This window comes from Phasianus colchicus, chromosome 10 (genome assembly GCF_987193195.1).
Source record: "Phasianus colchicus chromosome 10, bPhaCol1.hap1.1, whole genome shotgun sequence".
NCBI lineage: Eukaryota > Metazoa > Chordata > Aves > Galliformes > Phasianidae > Phasianus > Phasianus colchicus.
The window spans coordinates 18110490-18127972 of record NC_143445.1 but is presented as its reverse complement, the minus strand read 5'-3'; the positions used below and the strand labels follow the sequence as shown (position 1 = coordinate 18127972).

The 17483-nt window shown below is 40.6% G+C and overlaps 1 protein-coding gene across 1 annotated transcript; it reads left to right on the top strand.

The window, feature by feature from the left end:
- Window positions 1-70: 70 nt before the first annotated feature.
- On the top strand, window positions 71-17483 carry DHX36 (DEAH-box helicase 36). The gene is made up of 25 exons (XM_031603654.2): window positions 71-313; window positions 419-540; window positions 1308-1518; window positions 2095-2133; window positions 2598-2768; window positions 3529-3608; window positions 4625-4699; window positions 4828-4994; window positions 5568-5649; window positions 6158-6298; window positions 7465-7567; window positions 8438-8525; window positions 9099-9154; window positions 9266-9330; window positions 9788-9931; window positions 10581-10698; window positions 11312-11410; window positions 12258-12431; window positions 12752-12838; window positions 13495-13578; window positions 13680-13779; window positions 13867-13957; window positions 14890-15010; window positions 15578-15730; window positions 16775-17483. Exons 1-25 carry the CDS (start codon window positions 107-109, stop codon window positions 16958-16960), a joined length of 2964 nt encoding a protein of 987 aa, XP_031459514.2. The 5' UTR covers window positions 71-106; the 3' UTR covers window positions 16961-17483.

Below are 17483 nucleotides of genomic sequence, written 5' to 3'. Positions count from 1 at the left end.
ACTCGAACCGCGGAGCGCGCTGGGGGCGGGGCCTGCGGCGGGCGGAAGTGAGGCGGCGGAGGAGGCGGGCGGCGCCGCCGTTGGGTGCCGTCGGGTGCCGGCGGCCATGAGCTACGAGCAGCGCCGCGACTGGGGCCGGGGTCGGGGCCGCGGCGGCGATGGCGGCTCGTCTGCCGCGTCCTCCGGCGGCGGGGGGCACGGGGGCCGCGGCGGCGGGCGGGGCCGCCATCCCAGCCACCTCAAGGGCCGCGAGATCGGGCTGTGGTACGCGCGGAAGCAGGGCCAGAAGAGCAAGGAGGCGGACCGGCAGCAGGTGGGCCGCGCGTTCTGCGGGGCGTCGGAGCCGCCGGGAGCGCCGTGCCGGGCGGTGCCGTTCCGGGCGCTGACCGCTGAGCGCTGACCGCCGCGTTTCTCGCAGCGCGCCGTGGTGCGGATGGACGAGCGGCGGGAGGAGCAGATCGTGCAGCTGCTGAATGCCGTGCAGCCCAGGGCCGAGAAGGAGCAGGAAGCCATGTCGTGGTGGTCCGGGGACGAGGACGGGTGAGGAGGCGGGCAGGAAGGATTTGGTGGCGTTCTTTAGTGAGAACGTCGGACTGCTGGAGATCTGCCCGCGCGCGGGGCGGTCGGGCGTTCCTCGGGCTGCACGGGGGCCGGGGGGCGCCGAGGGACGGAGGGGGGTGGCGGGGGACTCGGAGGTCCTTTCCGTTTTTGCCACGTGTTCGGCCCTCCCGAGGGGGCCGGCGGCGGGCGCTGCTGTAAAGGGCTCCTCCGGATTGATTGTGAGCTTAGAGTGCCGGATTTTCTCTTAGGATTGCAAAGCCCTGCAGGTGGCCGGAGCTTCTAAGTATCAGGTTCCCTTTCCTGACGTTTTGCAGCATTGGGAAGCTCGTGGTCTCTGTGAAGTAGGGCTCGTTCTTAACGCTTTATCTTAAAAGGCTTTAAATAATAGCAGCGAAATGAGTGGCTGCGTGCCTCGTGCTGGTGTGATGCAGGTGAGTCCCTGGTTGAAAGATGCAGTTATGGAGCAGCAGCTCTCTGAGGCGTTCTGTGGCCTTGTTAGCTTCCTCTAGAGGAAAAGAACACATTACACTTTAGATACTGTTGTAGAATCTTTGTTAACTGGTGGTTTTCAGACTCAATTGTTTTCATTTGCCATGTTCTCTTTAGGTTGGGGGTCAAGTAGTTTGTCAGCATAATATCTCAGCAACAGATGTAAGGTGTGCTTGGTACGGCTTCCTGCGTTTTCCTCAGAGGTCAAATATACATTGGATAATCTTTGAAGTTTCTGTTCCCTGCACTCATTTCAGACATACTCCAGAACAGCCTCCAAAAGTGAAACCAGCTGCTGAACAAGCTGAAAAAGCTCCTGTAAAACGGCGGCCAGTCTTGGAGAAAACATTTCTTGATCAGGATGTGGAATACCTCTTTGAAAAAAGTGATCAAGATGTGGATTTAGATGAGCAACTTAAAGAAGACTTAAGAAAGAAGAAATCTGATCCTAGATACATTGAAATGCAGGTACTTTCCCAGGCGTTAAGGAGAAAACAGATACTACTTTGTCCAAAAAAAAAAAAATCCATCAACACTTACAGGATGTGTCAGCAGGACAGGGATTAAAAAAGCAGGCTGTCAGTGATGATTTCTGGTTGCTTAAAATCCAACATTTCAAGTGTTGGTATCGTTTAGTTGGGTGGGAGTTCTGACTTTATTTTTTTAAGGATTTTATCTGTGTATTTATTTATAAGACTAAAAGTAGGGTCATGAGCTCTGAGGGGACACTTCTTAAAAGTTATTCTGATGGCCGTAAGTAGAGCTGCCCAACGAAATCCTTTTAGCATTCATCAGATGGGAGAATGGTTCAGGGTCTTTCAGCTGCATGTACCTCTTTGTGTGCTGAACTGTTCTACATTTTTACTGAATGTAATGACATTGAAAACGTGCATGGAATTAAGTTCATTTCTAGTGGCCCCGTTCAGCCTAAGCTGGGAAGTTTGTCCTGTTGTTTCTGAGTGTAGTCTAGGTCATAGTAAGAGCCTGCTGTATTAATTCAGTGTTGAAATGGTATTTTAAAACTGTTACTTTCTCATTTCTCAGAGATTTCGAGAGAAACTCCCTTCGTATGGGATGAGACAGGTAAGTGTGTATTTAATTTGAAAGGAGATGTATTTCTCGTGTAAATTTTGTTTAAGTGGGACCAATGGGAGGAAAAGCTTTCTTGCCTTTTACGAAGGTACTGAGGCCTCCAGAGTTTTGACTTGAGTTTTAGTTTTTTCCAGTATGTATCTCAGGTTCGTTGCTTCATGATATACAGGAATTCATGCAGCATCATCAGTAATGGTGGCATTATTCATATAAATGAACATGTGTAGATCAGCCTTACACATGTGAAGTTCAAATGTACTTTTGTAAGAATTACTTCTGTGTGGTGTAGACTTTAGTATTAATAGAAACAGGTAAGTATCTATCTGTCTCCTTAGTTACCAGTGTGTTTTCTTTTAAGGTTGTATTACAGTAATAGGGGCTTACCAAAATACTTCAGACATCTGTTGTGGATCATAATACTTGAAAACTTCTTTTTTTTTTTTTTTTTGAAACAGGAACTTGTAAACCTCATAAACAATAATCGAGTGACTGTAATAAGTGGTGAAACCGGCTGTGGAAAGACAACACAAGTGACACAATTTATCCTGGATGATTACATAGAGCGAGGGAAAGGCTCCACGTGCAGAATTGTTTGTACTCAACCCAGGAGGATCAGTGCTATCTCAGTAAGTGCCATGAGGTGGGGCTGCTGTTGCTTGTTTAGTGTCTGACCTCTCGCTGTAATTCTGAGATAAAATTACTGTCTCATTCTGCTTGAATGAAAATATATTTTGTACTGGGCATAAGGAGCTGGTGTAAGTTAATTAGCTGAGTATACAGTCTGCTAGACTAATTATAGCTAAGATCTGAAGGAAATGACCAGACAAATACTGCACACCTCTCAAAGAGACAAATCAACTTTCAGATGGCATCATGCTGAACTTAAAGCTCAAGGTTGGCATTCAGCCAGTTCATGTTGCTTTCTATGTATTCGTCATTAGTCCTGCTAGACTCTATTGCAAATAACAACTTTGTTAATACACACTAATGTGTCGTTTCATATTTCTAGTAGTAGTTAGAATACAGGCAGTGTATTCTAATTATTTATAATTATTTATAATGGTGCTTTTAATGGATCTGGGCAGTGAAGTTGTGAATTGAAACGAACAGTAGTGTTGTTTCAGGCCTCTTAGAAGTCTATCAATAAGAATATGGCACTTAATTCTCTAAAATATATTTTGGGTTGCAAGCCTGTTTCTGAGTTGCTGACAGAAAACAATCACTTGGCTTTCAGAAAACGTGTGCTTTTCAGTTTTTTTTATTGTCTGCATTGCATCTTGTTTCTAGGTGTTTCCTACTGGTGAGTAGTTAAATTGTAGCTCAGCCTTTTGGGTTTTTTGGTGCATATATATTTAATATGTAATGCATATGGTTTTTTGTTTCAAGGTGGCTGAGAGAGTTGCAGCTGAAAGGGCAGAAGCATGTGGTAATGGCAAGAGTACAGGATACCAGATTCGTCTACAGAGGTAGAAGAGGCTCTCTTGGCAATTTTTATTCCTTCTTGTGAAGTGGTATCTATTATTATTCAAGCAAGAAATAAGTGAGAATTAGCTCTTACTGTAGACAAGTGCTTTTACTCTCCTACTTTCTCCAAATGAAGTTCCTCTGAACAGCTGGTATAGGGAATAATGGGTTGAAAGATAGAGCGAGTGTGGTTGTTACATTCTGTTGTGTGTAAATGAGTGGTTTGAGGTTGATTTGCAAAGTCAGTTCTGAATGACAAGCTGTGTAGCAGTGGTTAGCACCAAACTGTGCTTTATTAAGATATTCTAAAAGGCCCTGCTATTGATGGAGGTAAAACTGATGCCTGTAATCCATGAATTTCAAGAAAAAAAATGAAATGCTGAAGAAGAGGAATGTTGTAAGTTATATTTCTGGGCTAAGTTATATATTTGCTGCACTGAGCTAGTGAGCAATTTTATTGAGATCAATTAATAGGAGTTAGGCTCATTAATAAGAGTCCGTAGACCCAGTGCCACAGAACTAAAGTTACTGTGTTTGGAGTCATTGGTAATACAAAAAAAAATACATGGAACATCTCCAGCAAATAGTAACACCTCACTTAACATTGATGGAAATACTGTTGGAGGGATACAGCAGCTCAGTCCTTGTGGTGTTTGAGCTCAAGGCACTAGTTCATTGAATCTCATCTGCAATTGTCTTCAGTGGTTAATCAAGAACATCGCAGTGCCGTATAATTAAGCCTCTAGCTGTTGTCTGTGTTGAGTTCAGATAACTGTAAGAATTTGGATCAGCAGATCATGTAGTAATGAGGAAGCCAGAGATTCTGGCAGTGGTTGTTCTCCATACAAAAAGATTGCATTGCTGGCCTATTCCTTGTTCCTCCAGCTGAACTGTGAGCAGGTTCAAGTGTGAGGTGTGCTTCACAATGTCTGTAATGACTGCGTTTTGATTTTAAGCTTCTGAAGTACTTTGTAAAATAAAGAAGAGAGCTGAAGAACTCTTAATGTATCTCTTTCAGTCGGTTACCAAGGAAACAAGGTTCAATTCTGTACTGTACGACAGGAATTGTCCTTCAGTGGCTCCAGTCAGATAAGTAAGTTTTTTCCTATTTAATAAGAAACTGAATACGATTATCAAATGATTTGACTAATGAGTTTCATCTGTCAATCTGTTTTCTATTACTGCAAAAAGTAAATGTTGAATGTTGTTCTTCTGTTTTAGGCATTTGTCCAGTATTAGTCACGTAGTTCTTGATGAAATTCACGAAAGAAATCTTCAATCAGATGTTTTAATGAGCATTATAAAAGACCTTTTGAATGTTCGTTTGGATCTGAAAGTAATCTTAATGAGTGCTACTTTAAATGCAGAGAAGTTCTCGGAGTATTTTGGTAGGTGAAATGCTTCCTGTGAATGTTCCTCTTAAGTAATTTAGACATCTGTTATCTAGTGCTCAAATTGTAAGATTGATTTTTATCAGAAGAATTAATGATTTCATTTTTCACAGATAGTCAACAGCTGCTGGAGATTTTTATTTCCTCGGTTCTATTCCATAAGGAGCAGATGTTTCTGCTTTTGTTACTCGGACGTATTGCAGGAATACTCTGCACAGTGTTTCTGTAGTAAATATTTACTGATGATTACTGCATGTTAGAAGTCATGAGTGGGCAAGCAGAGTGAAGCCTTTCGTTCTTCATATGTCAGTGTTTATTCTCTAGCTAGAAAGAGGTGAACGTGCAGGAGAGGGGGCAGTACTGCTTGCTGCCTGTGCTGCTTCTGTTCAGTCACTTTATTTGGAATTGAATTCAACATCTTCTGTGAGAATTCAAAAGTGGGGGGGAAACAACAAAACAACCTCCATAGACTTGGAACTGTATTGCAGAAACAGTGAAAAATACTTGTGGACTTTAATAGTGCAGCATTTTATTTGTTGTTTTAAAAACAACTTACACCTTTTTTGATAGATAACTGTCCAATGATTCACATACCTGGGTTCACTTTTCCTGTGGTGGAATACCTTCTTGAAGATGTAATTGAGAAGTTGAGGTAAGTGTATTTTCTGGACAGCACTGTAGTTCACAGTTTGGTTGGTTTTGGCATTTTATTGGTGTATTGGTATTCTTGAATATTATTGCCGTATGAATAACCTATCAAAAATCAGCTGTTTTAAGAAGGAAAATTGTGCTGGAAAGCAGACATCATCTTGCAGAAAAGCTTTCAGGAGGCATTCAGCAGCTTTTAATGTAGCAATCTGGAAACACTGGCTTGCGGAGGAAAAAGTCCTGCTTTTTCTTCTGGTGTAGTGAATTTTCAGGCTGATAAGCCAGTCTTTGATTTGTTTGCTTATTTTTACCTGTTGTCATGCTTACTGGAGATGGCACCTGTTCTTTATTTAAAAAAATAGGTAAACTTCTTCAGGAGAAGTGTATCCAATTATCTTATATGATGTAGCTGAAATACTGTGTATTGTCCACAGTTTGGAAAAAACAACTATGCAGCTGGATCAAATGACTTCAGTTTCAAAATGTAATTAAATTTGTTCTTAACTTGAAAGATATACTCCAGAAAACACAGACCGTCGGCCACGGTGGAAGAAAGGCTTCATGCAAGGACATATAAGCAGGCCAGAAAAAGAAGAAAAAGAAGAAATCTACAGGGAACGATGGCCAGAATATTTAAGGCAGCTGCGGGGCAGGTTGTTCTCAAATTACTGTTTTACATTGTTAATGGTTTTCTTGTTTCTCAGCTGAGAAACAGAATTTTATTCTGTATTTTAATACTGTGCTTTCATTAATAACGTAGTACTTGATGCTGTGGAAGACAAGAATGATGGAAGTGCCAGTACAGTTGGCTCTGACTGCTGGAGTAATCTAGCCAGTCACAGATCTGTCTTCCTTTGCATGTGCAAGGTTTTAGAGAGCTTACAGCTGTCAGGTTCACTTGCTGCTGACATTATTGCCCATTACAGTCTTCAGCATAGCGTTGGGCTTCTTATGCTTTGTTCCTGATTTATTTTCTTGTCAGCTTTGTCATTTCTCAGGGCTTTTTTTATTTTTCAGTGATAGATCTCACAGTATGGCAGTCTTGTAATCAACATAATACAAAATGTGCTACTGTTCTTTTTTCCAAAAGACTTTTCCTCAGAATATTTCAATATTTCTCTCAAGTGGTTTGAAACCAGCTAATGCATTTTGCCTCTCGAGCACCTGGCAGAGGTTTGCCACTTGAGACATTCTTTTTGCTTGCCAGCATTTGGCCCCTTTAGTTAATCAGATAGTGGGGCAATTGTATCTCAGGAACAGCATTTTTCTCCTGTTTTCCTCCTGTTTTATTTTACCTCTGTTTGTGACATTCTAAGCATTCAGTTTGATAAAAATAATTAATCAAGATGGCTCTGTTTTGTCTCCCTCCTAAGGAAACAAGTGATCAGTGCTGTCTGTTCTATCCCATCATCCACTTGCCCATTTGTACTTCTTCATCCCTTTCTCAGCCAAGTCTGTGGAGCAAATTGCTAATTGGTATTAGATTTCAGGAAAATGAAAGGCTGAAGAGATGAGATGCTTCCTGTACTCACTGAGAGGGAGGGATGAATTGAAGGGTGAGCTCAGGCTACAGATCCTAGGTAATCCATGAGGAGAAGAGAAATACAGTGCAGTCACAATGACATTCTTTAACTTAGCTTACTAAACTGGCAGCAGTTATTCTAAACAGAATCTTGAGAGCATGTTGTCTGTTCAAGTATTGTACCTCCAGATTAAGAAAAAAAAATTGAACAACAGCAGTGTACGTGGATAAGTAATTGTAATGGATGTGAGTGCATGACTGTGGGTGTACCAATATGCTTGCTTTTGATGCTTGTAGGTATTCAGCAAGTACTATAGATGCCTTGGAAATGATGGATGATGACAAGGTTGACCTTGACCTAATAGCAGCACTTATCAGACACATTGTTTTGGAAGAAGAGGTACGTTTCTGTTTCATAGCATCGTATTTTCAGGATACAACTGAATTGAGGCCAGTGGCTGTTATAAATAACTACCAACTTTGTTCTTCTCATCTGTTATGTAGTTATGAGGTCTTTCAAATGTTCTTAAGGCAATCTAGTATCTTTAAATGCCTAATTACAGTATTAATTTTAATTTCTAGCTTTCTCTCTGTTGTTTGTGTTAGAGGAAGTGGCTCTTGGAATATAAAGACATCAGATTCTGAGGCTGAAAATCCTAATTAGAGTCTCAATAAAAAGGATTTTCCAGTAATACTGTTAGGTATGTTACTATAAGAGTGCTTCTGTGCTTGGAGTAACTTCTGTTATCTCAGGTAATTTACACAAGTTACATATAACATATAATCTGGAGTTACATATTCATTTCTCTATTCAGAAACAGCCACGGAAGAGCTGATACTTCAGCTGAGTTCTTGAGAAGAATTTTGGTTATTAAGAATGTCAAATTATTTGAAATTTCAACTGATTGAGCGCTGAAGCTGTGGATAAACTTACTGTTTTGTATTTTGTTCTTCCTTGAAAACTCAAACATTAGTTTTTTCCATGTTTCATTGCAGCTTAAATTCTTCAAATGTCTGTATGGCAGCATCTAAAACACACCAGGGAAAACGTGTCTAAAAAGAAATTTGGGTTTCTTAAGCTTAGATAGGTGTGTGGCACTTGTTTTTTGTGGAAAATGAACCCTTAAGTGTTGTCCAAATGAGGAGGTTTTGGATATCACTTAGCTGAAAGATATACATCAGTGGGCAAGGAGCTGTTTTGGTTTTTTGCACAGCATGTAATGTATTCTAACATGTTCCTTTCCCCATTCATTTTCTCACTTACCTGTAGGACGGTGCAATTCTAGTGTTTCTTCCAGGGTGGGACAACATTAGCTCTCTGCATGATCTCTTGATGTCACAAGTCATGTTTAAGTCAGGTAAAAAAAGAAAAGGGTTTTTTCAATGGTTAATGTTACATAGCATTGTTTTGGTTTTTAGAGGTTAATGTAAGCTGCTTCAGTAGAATAATGGGATGATTATTTTTATCACAGATAAATATTCAGGTAGCTCACGGATTTTTGTTTTTAAACAAGAGTGCATTTCAGAATTGGCCCTTTGTTTAAATGAGCAGTGACGAATATTTGTTGTGGTGATAGTCTTGGTAAAAGACAAGTTCTGAGAGTAATATCTTGAGCTTACAATACAGTTGTCATCTTTACAAAAAGGTTCTACTTCCCCTTCCCTCCCAGCCCCACATTTCATTATGGCTGGTGTTTAATTTGTTAAATTTACATCTCTATTAGGATTTATCACCTGCATTTAACATTGATGTATTGAACTGCTAACAGAAAGCAAACGTGTACATATGCCATTATTCAGAATAAGAAATAGAAGCAGTCATTCATTCGCAGCATAGTTCCTCTATTCTGCATTCTTGTTTTTTTATTTTTTCTTTCCCTGTATAATTTAAGTTCCTGTGCTTACATCACATCTTTTCCTCTAATTTTCAGATAGGTTTATTATCATCCCTTTGCATTCATTGATGCCTACAGTTAACCAGACTCAGGTATGCATTTCTTCTGTTATACAATAAAGTAACATTTCACAACAACGAAGTAGTATAATTGTGCATGTGTTTGGGTTTTCAAACATATAAATGGGCTGTGGATAATTACAGGTGTTTAAGAAGACCCCGCCGGGAGTCAGGAAAATTGTGATTGCTACCAACATTGCAGAGACCAGGTAAATAGCAGTTACACATACGTGTGGCACCTGTAATTTTGATACAGTAAATAAAAGTATAAGCCTGCTTAATATTTTACAAAGTATGTTCTAAAGATTCATATCATTCATTTATTAAATTGCAAATGTGTCTCAAGATAAAGGCCAAGCTGGAATTTTCCTCTGAGAATTATCTAAAAAAATCAAAATGTGGATGATGATATGTGTGTGATAGCTGAGTTGGCTGTCCTCTGCAGGCTTCAAAACTGCATATGGTGACTCATGCCAGACCTGTCAGAATAAAGCAAGCTTACTATTGAACTGTTCAGTAACACACTTATTCATGACGTGCTCGATACCAGAATTTTTATTTCCTACTCGTGGTTTGGGAGGGGACAAAGAAAGCCTGAATTTGTAAAATTATAGGTTAAGCTTGCAAAGATGGAAAGTTATTTATTTTCTCTTTATTTTTAAACAGCATTACAATAGATGACGTGGTGTTTGTTATAGATGGTGGAAAGATCAAAGAAACCCACTTTGATACACAGAACAACATTAGCACAATGGCTGCAGAGTGGGTTAGCAAAGCTAACGCCAAGCAGAGGAAAGGTCGAGCAGGAAGGTAAGGATGAGGCTGGCTAGGAAACGTGGTGATATTAGCTTTCAGCTGGCCTTGATGCACATGTGTGCTGGAGGTACTGCCTGGTTATTCACACCTTCAGAAGCAGGCAGTAGCACAGTGCTCTGTCACTGTTATGGAAGGAGTAATTTCATTGTTTTCCTAGTGGGCTGACGTAATTTCTGCTGTGTTTTAGTCGTGAGTTTCTTTCTTTCTCACAGAATAATAAATCTGGTGTTCTATTATTTATTTACTTGTATTGGTAGCATTTGCCCTCACTTCTGAGGCTATAATATATCAAAGCTAAAATTGCCTACAAATTAACACTGCTTAGCTGTGTACCAAATTATTTGAAGCTTCTCTACTGTCTCAGAATTCCTTGTGGAGTATTTTCTGTTTTGTTCACACGCGTACAGTTTCTCTCTGTTCTTCTCATTGTTCCTTTTGAGCAGTTATGAGATTTGTGTTTTCTGTGGCTTTGTTTCCCTGTTGATGAGTCTGCATATCTGAAAGCTGCAATAACTATTACAACTGTAGATAAATCCATTCTAATTTTCCGGAGTGTTTTGAAAAACTGCTTATAAGTAAATGCAATCATGGTGTCCCAATGTCATAAAAACCCATACATTTTTTTCCTTTAAATATATTCCAGAGTGCAGCCAGGCCACTGTTACCATCTGTACAATGGGCTGCGTGCCAGCCTTCTGGATGATTATCAGTTACCAGAGATCTTGAGGACACCTTTGGAAGAACTCTGCTTACAAATCAAGGTAGGTATATGTGTCTGCAGGAGTTCACTTTTCTCTCGGTATAAAAGGTTGAAAGCTTAAATTATTGCAACCTGAGCTTAGAGTTGTCCTCAAGTCTAAATTCAGTTACACCATAAGAACAATATATTCAGCTAATAATTGGAGCAGTTTTGGCAGAACACAGTCAAACCCAGAGAAATGGTTGTTTAGGAGAAATAAAAGCTGAAGTGTTGATGCAAATTTCAACTGTGCTTTTCTTTCAAAAAAAAAAATCATTTAATCAGAAGTGCTTCTGTGAAAATGCCAGTGAGTGAAGAGAGGATTCCTTAAGAACAGTTCTGGGTAAAATTCTTTTAAAGTAGATATGGGTTTCCTTTTTGCAAGTTTATACTGAATTCCAGTGCATACCTAAGGAATACCATGTGTGTACATTCTGAATGAAGTAGTATAGATGTGGTGAAATTTTCAACCAATACATTTCTATTTTTGTCCTTGCTTAATTAGCAAAATCCTAAATTCAAACTGAACTATTCACACCTTTTGTAATTAGCATGGTCACTGTGCACTAGTTTTAGATAGGTAGCCGCCTTTCTCCAAGTGCTGCAGGTTGCTGTTTCTGTTTGCTTTCTTCCAGATTCTAAAGCTTGGTGGAATTGCTTATTTTCTGAGTAAACTCATGGATCCACCATCTCGTGATGCTGTAATGCTGGCCATTAATCATCTAATGGAGCTGGTAAAGTATTAATTAACATCCTGTTTCATACATGCAAAGGAAATTGTTACTTCTGGTGGTTGCTAGAAAGATTATTCTGGCTGCACAACTCTAGACATTTGAAACACTATATTATGCAGACCCTTTTTATCTTCAGACTGTACAGTGTTCTGCCATCTTGACTGAACAGAGAAGGCAGTTTCACATAATACTGGAAGTTTGTGTGCTGCATGAAGTAGTTCCTGAATTGCTGAAAACAGTTGACACAACTCTTGTTTAGATTCCCTACAGATACTTACCTGGGTAATTCTGTAAAACCCTGCTCATGTCTGATTGTATCAAGAGTTCCAGCCAATTCAGTGGGGAGTTGGAGATGTATTTTCTGTGGGCAAATAAGAGAGAGGTCTCAAATGTGAGTGTGCTTTTGGATGATGGGGAGGGAGAGATCTATGACACGTTCGTATTACTGGCTTCTTGCCCTGTCAAGGCTGTGTAAGTAGCAAAGAGTAAAAGAAAAAACAGAAGTGATATTAACAGAAAGATATGGATCTGAAAAAAATGCTTGGCCAAAAGAACAGTAGGGCACTCAAAAATATTAATTAGTCTTCGTACTCTTGTATGGAAGGACTCTGAGCCCAGTAAACCACTTGAAATGCAATTAAAGGTGGTTGCTCTTTTATTGTATCTCTTGAACGTTTCCACTTCTGCATAACTTGCATGGTCATTTTCCTGCCTCTGACCCCTTATTAACGCCAGCTGCCTTTTCCAGATACTGGGCTTTCCTTTGTTTTCTAAATTTTGCAATGATTATTTCAAGGAAATCCTCCAACTTCAAATATCACTAATATCTTGTTTTTTCTTCTGACAGAATGCTTTGGACAAACAAGAGGAGCTGACTCCACTTGGTGTGCATTTAGCACGATTACCAGTTGAGCCACATATTGGAAAAATGATCCTCTTTGGAGCTTTGTTCTGTTGCTTGGATCCAGTACTTACGATTGCAGCAAGCCTTAGCTTCAAAGACCCTTTTGTCATTCCTCTGGTAACGTTTCTAAAACAGGAATTACAAATAAGATGTTAAGGATCTCTAAAGAATGTTAGGATACCACTGAGATAATGTAGTGTAAGAGCACTTTAATCTTACTTCCATGTTAACTGCAGTTTTTATTAGTACTGATAGCCTACATGTACTATGATGTACTGTACACACATTTGCTTACAGAATATTGGAAGTAGCATTACTTTCTGTGCATGCTGCATACAAAGTATGGCTTTGTATATGTTCAGTAAGCTGGGAAAGAGAACTGGATAGAGGAATGGCCTGTGAGTCATGAGTATTCTCTAAATTCAAATTGTTTTTAGGGCAAAGAGAAAGTGGCAGATGCCAGAAGAAAGGAGCTGTCGAAGAATACTAAAAGTGACCATCTGACTGTGGTGAATGCTTTCACAGTAAGCATGCTTTAATGTTTCTCCGTCAGAAACTGTTATTTGGGTTTTAAGCTTTATTCTAAGGAAAGATCTGATCTGTGTATGCTCTCAAGTATTTCTTGATTTCTGCAGAAACAAAACCAAATTAGTTTTCACCCTTCTAGCCTTGTTTTCCACCTTAATAGCCCAGTTTCTTATGGATGTGCTGTTGGAAACATAACTTCCTGGTTATGTTGGTGCTTTCTAAACCTGTGATTGATGAGAGATGAACTCAGAATGCTGTGGCAGCCCTTCAGAAGTCACTGAATCGGTGCTTCTTGTCCTTTGCAGTAGGCTGGGGCTGACTTCAGAAGTGTTGGAGACTTCGTGGTGTAGCATTGGGCAAGAAGGCCCTAAATAAACAGTGTGGAAAAATGGTTGCTACTTTTAATATCAACAAATGAATTTCTGGCAAATTTGACTAGATTTCACTTCTCACCATTCAAAAATGTTTTTCTACTCAAATGCAGTATGTGTATATAATATAAGAGTTGGAAAGGTCTGCTTTGTCTCTCATAGAGGAAAAAAAAATGTAATTTTTGTTGACCTCCAGTTTTTTGCTCTGTCCTTTTTCATTTAATTTTTGTTAGTATATTTTCTCCTAAAAGATTCCTTTGAACCATGGTTTGAATTTCTAGGGCTGGGAAGAGACTCGTCGGCGTGGATTCCGAACTGAAAAAGACTATTGCTGGGAATATTTCCTGTCTCCAAATACTCTCCAGGTAACATTCTGGCTGTTAGGGGCAGGGAAGAGAAACATTTTGTTGGGAAGAGCTGCTTTTTTGCACAGCATCGTTCCGGGACAGTTGTTGTTGTTTCCTAGATGCTGCATAACATGAAAGGACAATTTGCCGAGCATCTGCTTGCAGCTGGGTTTGTGAACAGCAGAGACCCCAAGGATCCCAAGTCTAATACCAACTCAGGTAAATAATGAGGAAAATTGAAAGCTTTTTGATCAGTGAGATTCACAGTTTGCAGAACCATGTTACTTACTTTGCTGTCTTCTACAGATAATGAGAAGTTGCTCAAAGCTGTCATCTGTGCTGGCTTGTATCCAAAAGTTGCAAAGATCCGGCCAAGCTTTAGCAAAAAGAGGAAAATGTAAGGATTTGGTGTGATCTTTGTTTGCATTGGAGGTGGTTTCTGTATCAGATAGATGGGCAAGGCAGAGCAATGGCTAAAATGCATGAATGGATCTCTTTGTACAGATCATCCATGGATGTGGGTTACCTCATTTGAGAGCAACAGATCTGAGCATAGGATTGCTGATCCTTACTTACAGGAACTGAGACGTTGTCTGACTGTTTGGATATTGGCTGATATGTGGAATAATTGGTGTGACATTATCATACAATCTGTGATGCTGAAATATGTTAATAACAGCTGCTGAAGGAGACACTGTCTCTTTCTTCTATCTGCAGCAGCAGTTGAAACACTGTCCCTTCTTGTTGTCAAAACAGAGCCCAGCAATTCTGGTCTTTTCATCTAACACTTCTCATATTATCAGGCTCTTCATTCTTAATAACTGTTATTCCTAATAATAGTATACTTATGAGAAGGGATATCTATGCTCTCATGATTTAAACATGATTTAAGACAGAGTGAAGGGTTGAACATTTGGATCAGCTTTCTGAGCAAGTAATGCAGAAACAGCAAACTTAAGAGCAATCACTATGCCTGGAATTAAAAACAAAACAAAAATAAGTGATCTTTTTCCGTAGTAGATACAAGTGTAGGTGGTCAGATTTCTGCCTAATGTAGTTCTGTCTGCAGCTGGCACTGCTTCTGGTCAGTTACTTCTCCATTTTAAACTGAGATGGGTGTGCTTAAAATTACCTTAACAATGCACTTAACAGAACGTTTACCAATTTGATGGAAGTTGCTTTGCATCTTAGCCACGTGGTGGAGCTAGGTATAAACCAGCTGCAAGGAAGATTCAACTCTGAGATCCACCCAACACAAGATTTGTTACACTCACCACTTTGCTGGACAGCCTGATTCTGCTAAGTTGTCAATCTTTCCTTTTTTTTAAGGGTGAAAGTTTGCACCAAGACAGATGGAACAGTGAATATTCATCCTAAATCAGTTAATGTGGAAGAAACAGAGTTCCATTATAACTGGCTGGTGTACCACTTGAAGATGAGAACTAGCAGTGTACGTGGAGGTTTATGTTTGTGTAATTCAATTTTGTAGCTCTTCACTAAGGTTCAATTGAGGTGGAGGGAGTATGTGAACAGTGCCTTTTTCTGTGGCCCAGAAGGTATGGAGCAGCTTTGTTTGGAGCTTTCCTCTTTTGGGTCATATGTTTTACACTCCTTCAGAGTCTGTTCCTTGTAATACTGGTGGGATTGTTCCATAAGAAACTAAGTAGCTTCTGTTAGGTGCTTACTTCTGCTTTTAAATGTGTATTTTGTATTTCTAGCCAATGTAATGCTTCTGAATATGCTGAGAACCCAAATGCATTGTGAACTCTCTTCTTCCTGTTTGATTGCCAATGGGACAACTAGTTTGGTTCTTCACTTTGTGTAAATGACTGCATTTGGGACCATTTTTGCTCCTGTTCCATTTGGTGTAACTCTTCCAGCTGAGTTGCTTCAGATTTGCTTTGCAATGAATGACTGAAAAAATTATTTTCTGGAATTCTGCTTCGAGTTTCCTGAATGGCTGTGATGTCAGTTGAGATGCTTTCAAGAGTGACTGGAAAATTTTGTCGTCTTGCAGATATACCTGTATGATTGTACAGAAGTGTCTCCATACTGTCTGCTGTTCTTTGGAGGAGACATATCCATTCAGAAGGATAAAGATCAGGACACCATTGCTGTGGATGAATGGATAGTTTTCCAGTCTCCGGCAAGAATAGCACACTTAGTTAAGGTGACTGTGTTCAAATAATAGTGTATATGGAATCTCAGTGTAGCAGTAGCTCTTCTTAGAGACATTGTATTTGTACCTACTTAATGTATCATTGTAGAGGTATAACAAATCAGTATTTTTCATGTATTCTCAGTAAATATTTTAGGTATAATAGGTAAACAAAACTTATCTTCTGAAGGTAAGTGTATGAATGCAGACTAAACGGGGTTGGATGATCCTTGAGTCCCTTCCAACCCAGGTCATTCTGTAAACAGTGGTGGTAAAAGTAGCATTCAGAACAGTCTGATTCATCTGATAAACTGGGCAGAAGTAAGCAGTAATGATCTCCATTGTGTTGTTTGGCCTTAGGAGCAGGCACTCCAAATTCATAGCCTTGAGTTTTCAGCATAAATTCATAGCCTTGAGTTTTCAGCATAATAGCTGCACTGATGGGGATGAGGGTTGTGCTGCTATTGCAGGGGTGGAAGGGAGGTGGTGTTCAGCTGTGCAGCCTCTGCTGATAAGTTCGGGGGATGCTGAAAAATCCTGGAGGTTATGGAGAAGTGTTGCAGGGCAGATGGTGAGGATTTATGAACATCTCTTACAGGAAGAGAATTAAGAGTGTGATTTCTGTAGTTTTCTGTGGCAAAAGCTCTGTGTGTGCCCATGGAGTAACCAGATGGATGTGGAAATCGGAGGATGGGGGCTCTTCAGCTGGCAGTGATGCTCTCCAGTGGGAAGAGGAACTGAATTTAGCTGTATATTAGATCCTAGAAATGGCATCTGACTTTTTTTTTCTAAACCTGAATACTTTTAGACCTGAAATAGTCAGCTAATGAGTGAGTAAGCCAGCAATGATTGTGTCATAAAAGGCAAAACTGCTCGTTTTAGAAAGCTGCCTTTTGATGCTAAGGATAGCAATGTTGAAATGAATGTGTGTAAGAGCAACAGGTGTAGGGATGAGAAGAGAGGGCAGAGGGCTCTGGGCTTACTGGGGTAACACTGTGTGCTTCCTAATGGGTGCTCTCTCTCTTTCTCTCCTTCCACCACGCTTCCTGGCTGCAGAATTTAAGACAAGAGCTCGATGATCTTCTCCAAGAGAAAATAGAGAACCCCCACCCTGTGGACTGGAACGATACTAAAAGCAGGGACACAGCAGTTCTGACAGCTATTATAGACTTAATCACCACCCAGGAGAATGAAAGTGCCAGGAATTTCGCTCCGCGATTCCAGAGCGAGCGCTACAGCTGATGCACTTCGGCTGTTGGTTCAAAGCGACATCCCCTCTTTTGTTTGGTTGTTGATAGCAGTTACTGAGCTGGAGGGAAGGCTGAGGGCAGCTCCTGCAGCAGCGTGTCTGTGTCTGCATGTCTTCTGTGTCGCTTTTTAAATAACAAAGCAGCAACGTTAGCAGCGTTAGTTGGTGTACGTTTGGTTCTGTCCCTCCTCTTAAGGTCCTGTGAGGCTGCAGCGTTCGTTCCTCATCCACTGCAGCTGCTCCGGCAGCGGCTCCTGCTCCGCTTAATGCAGAGCGCTCCCTCAGCTGTCGTCGATGACGAGCGGCGGCTCTGCAGCGAGCAGCTCGTGCTGTGCGCGGTGCTGGGGAAGGAACGCTGCAGCGCGGCCCTCGTTCTGCCCCTTCCGTTCCTTCTGTGCCCCTCGGCGCCGAGCGGGACTCCGTTTCCAGTGGCGGTGGAATCCGCCTTAAGGTTTCGTTGTGTTAAATTGTTTTTTTTTTATTCTGTCCGTGTCGCATTAAAGGACTTCTCTCCCA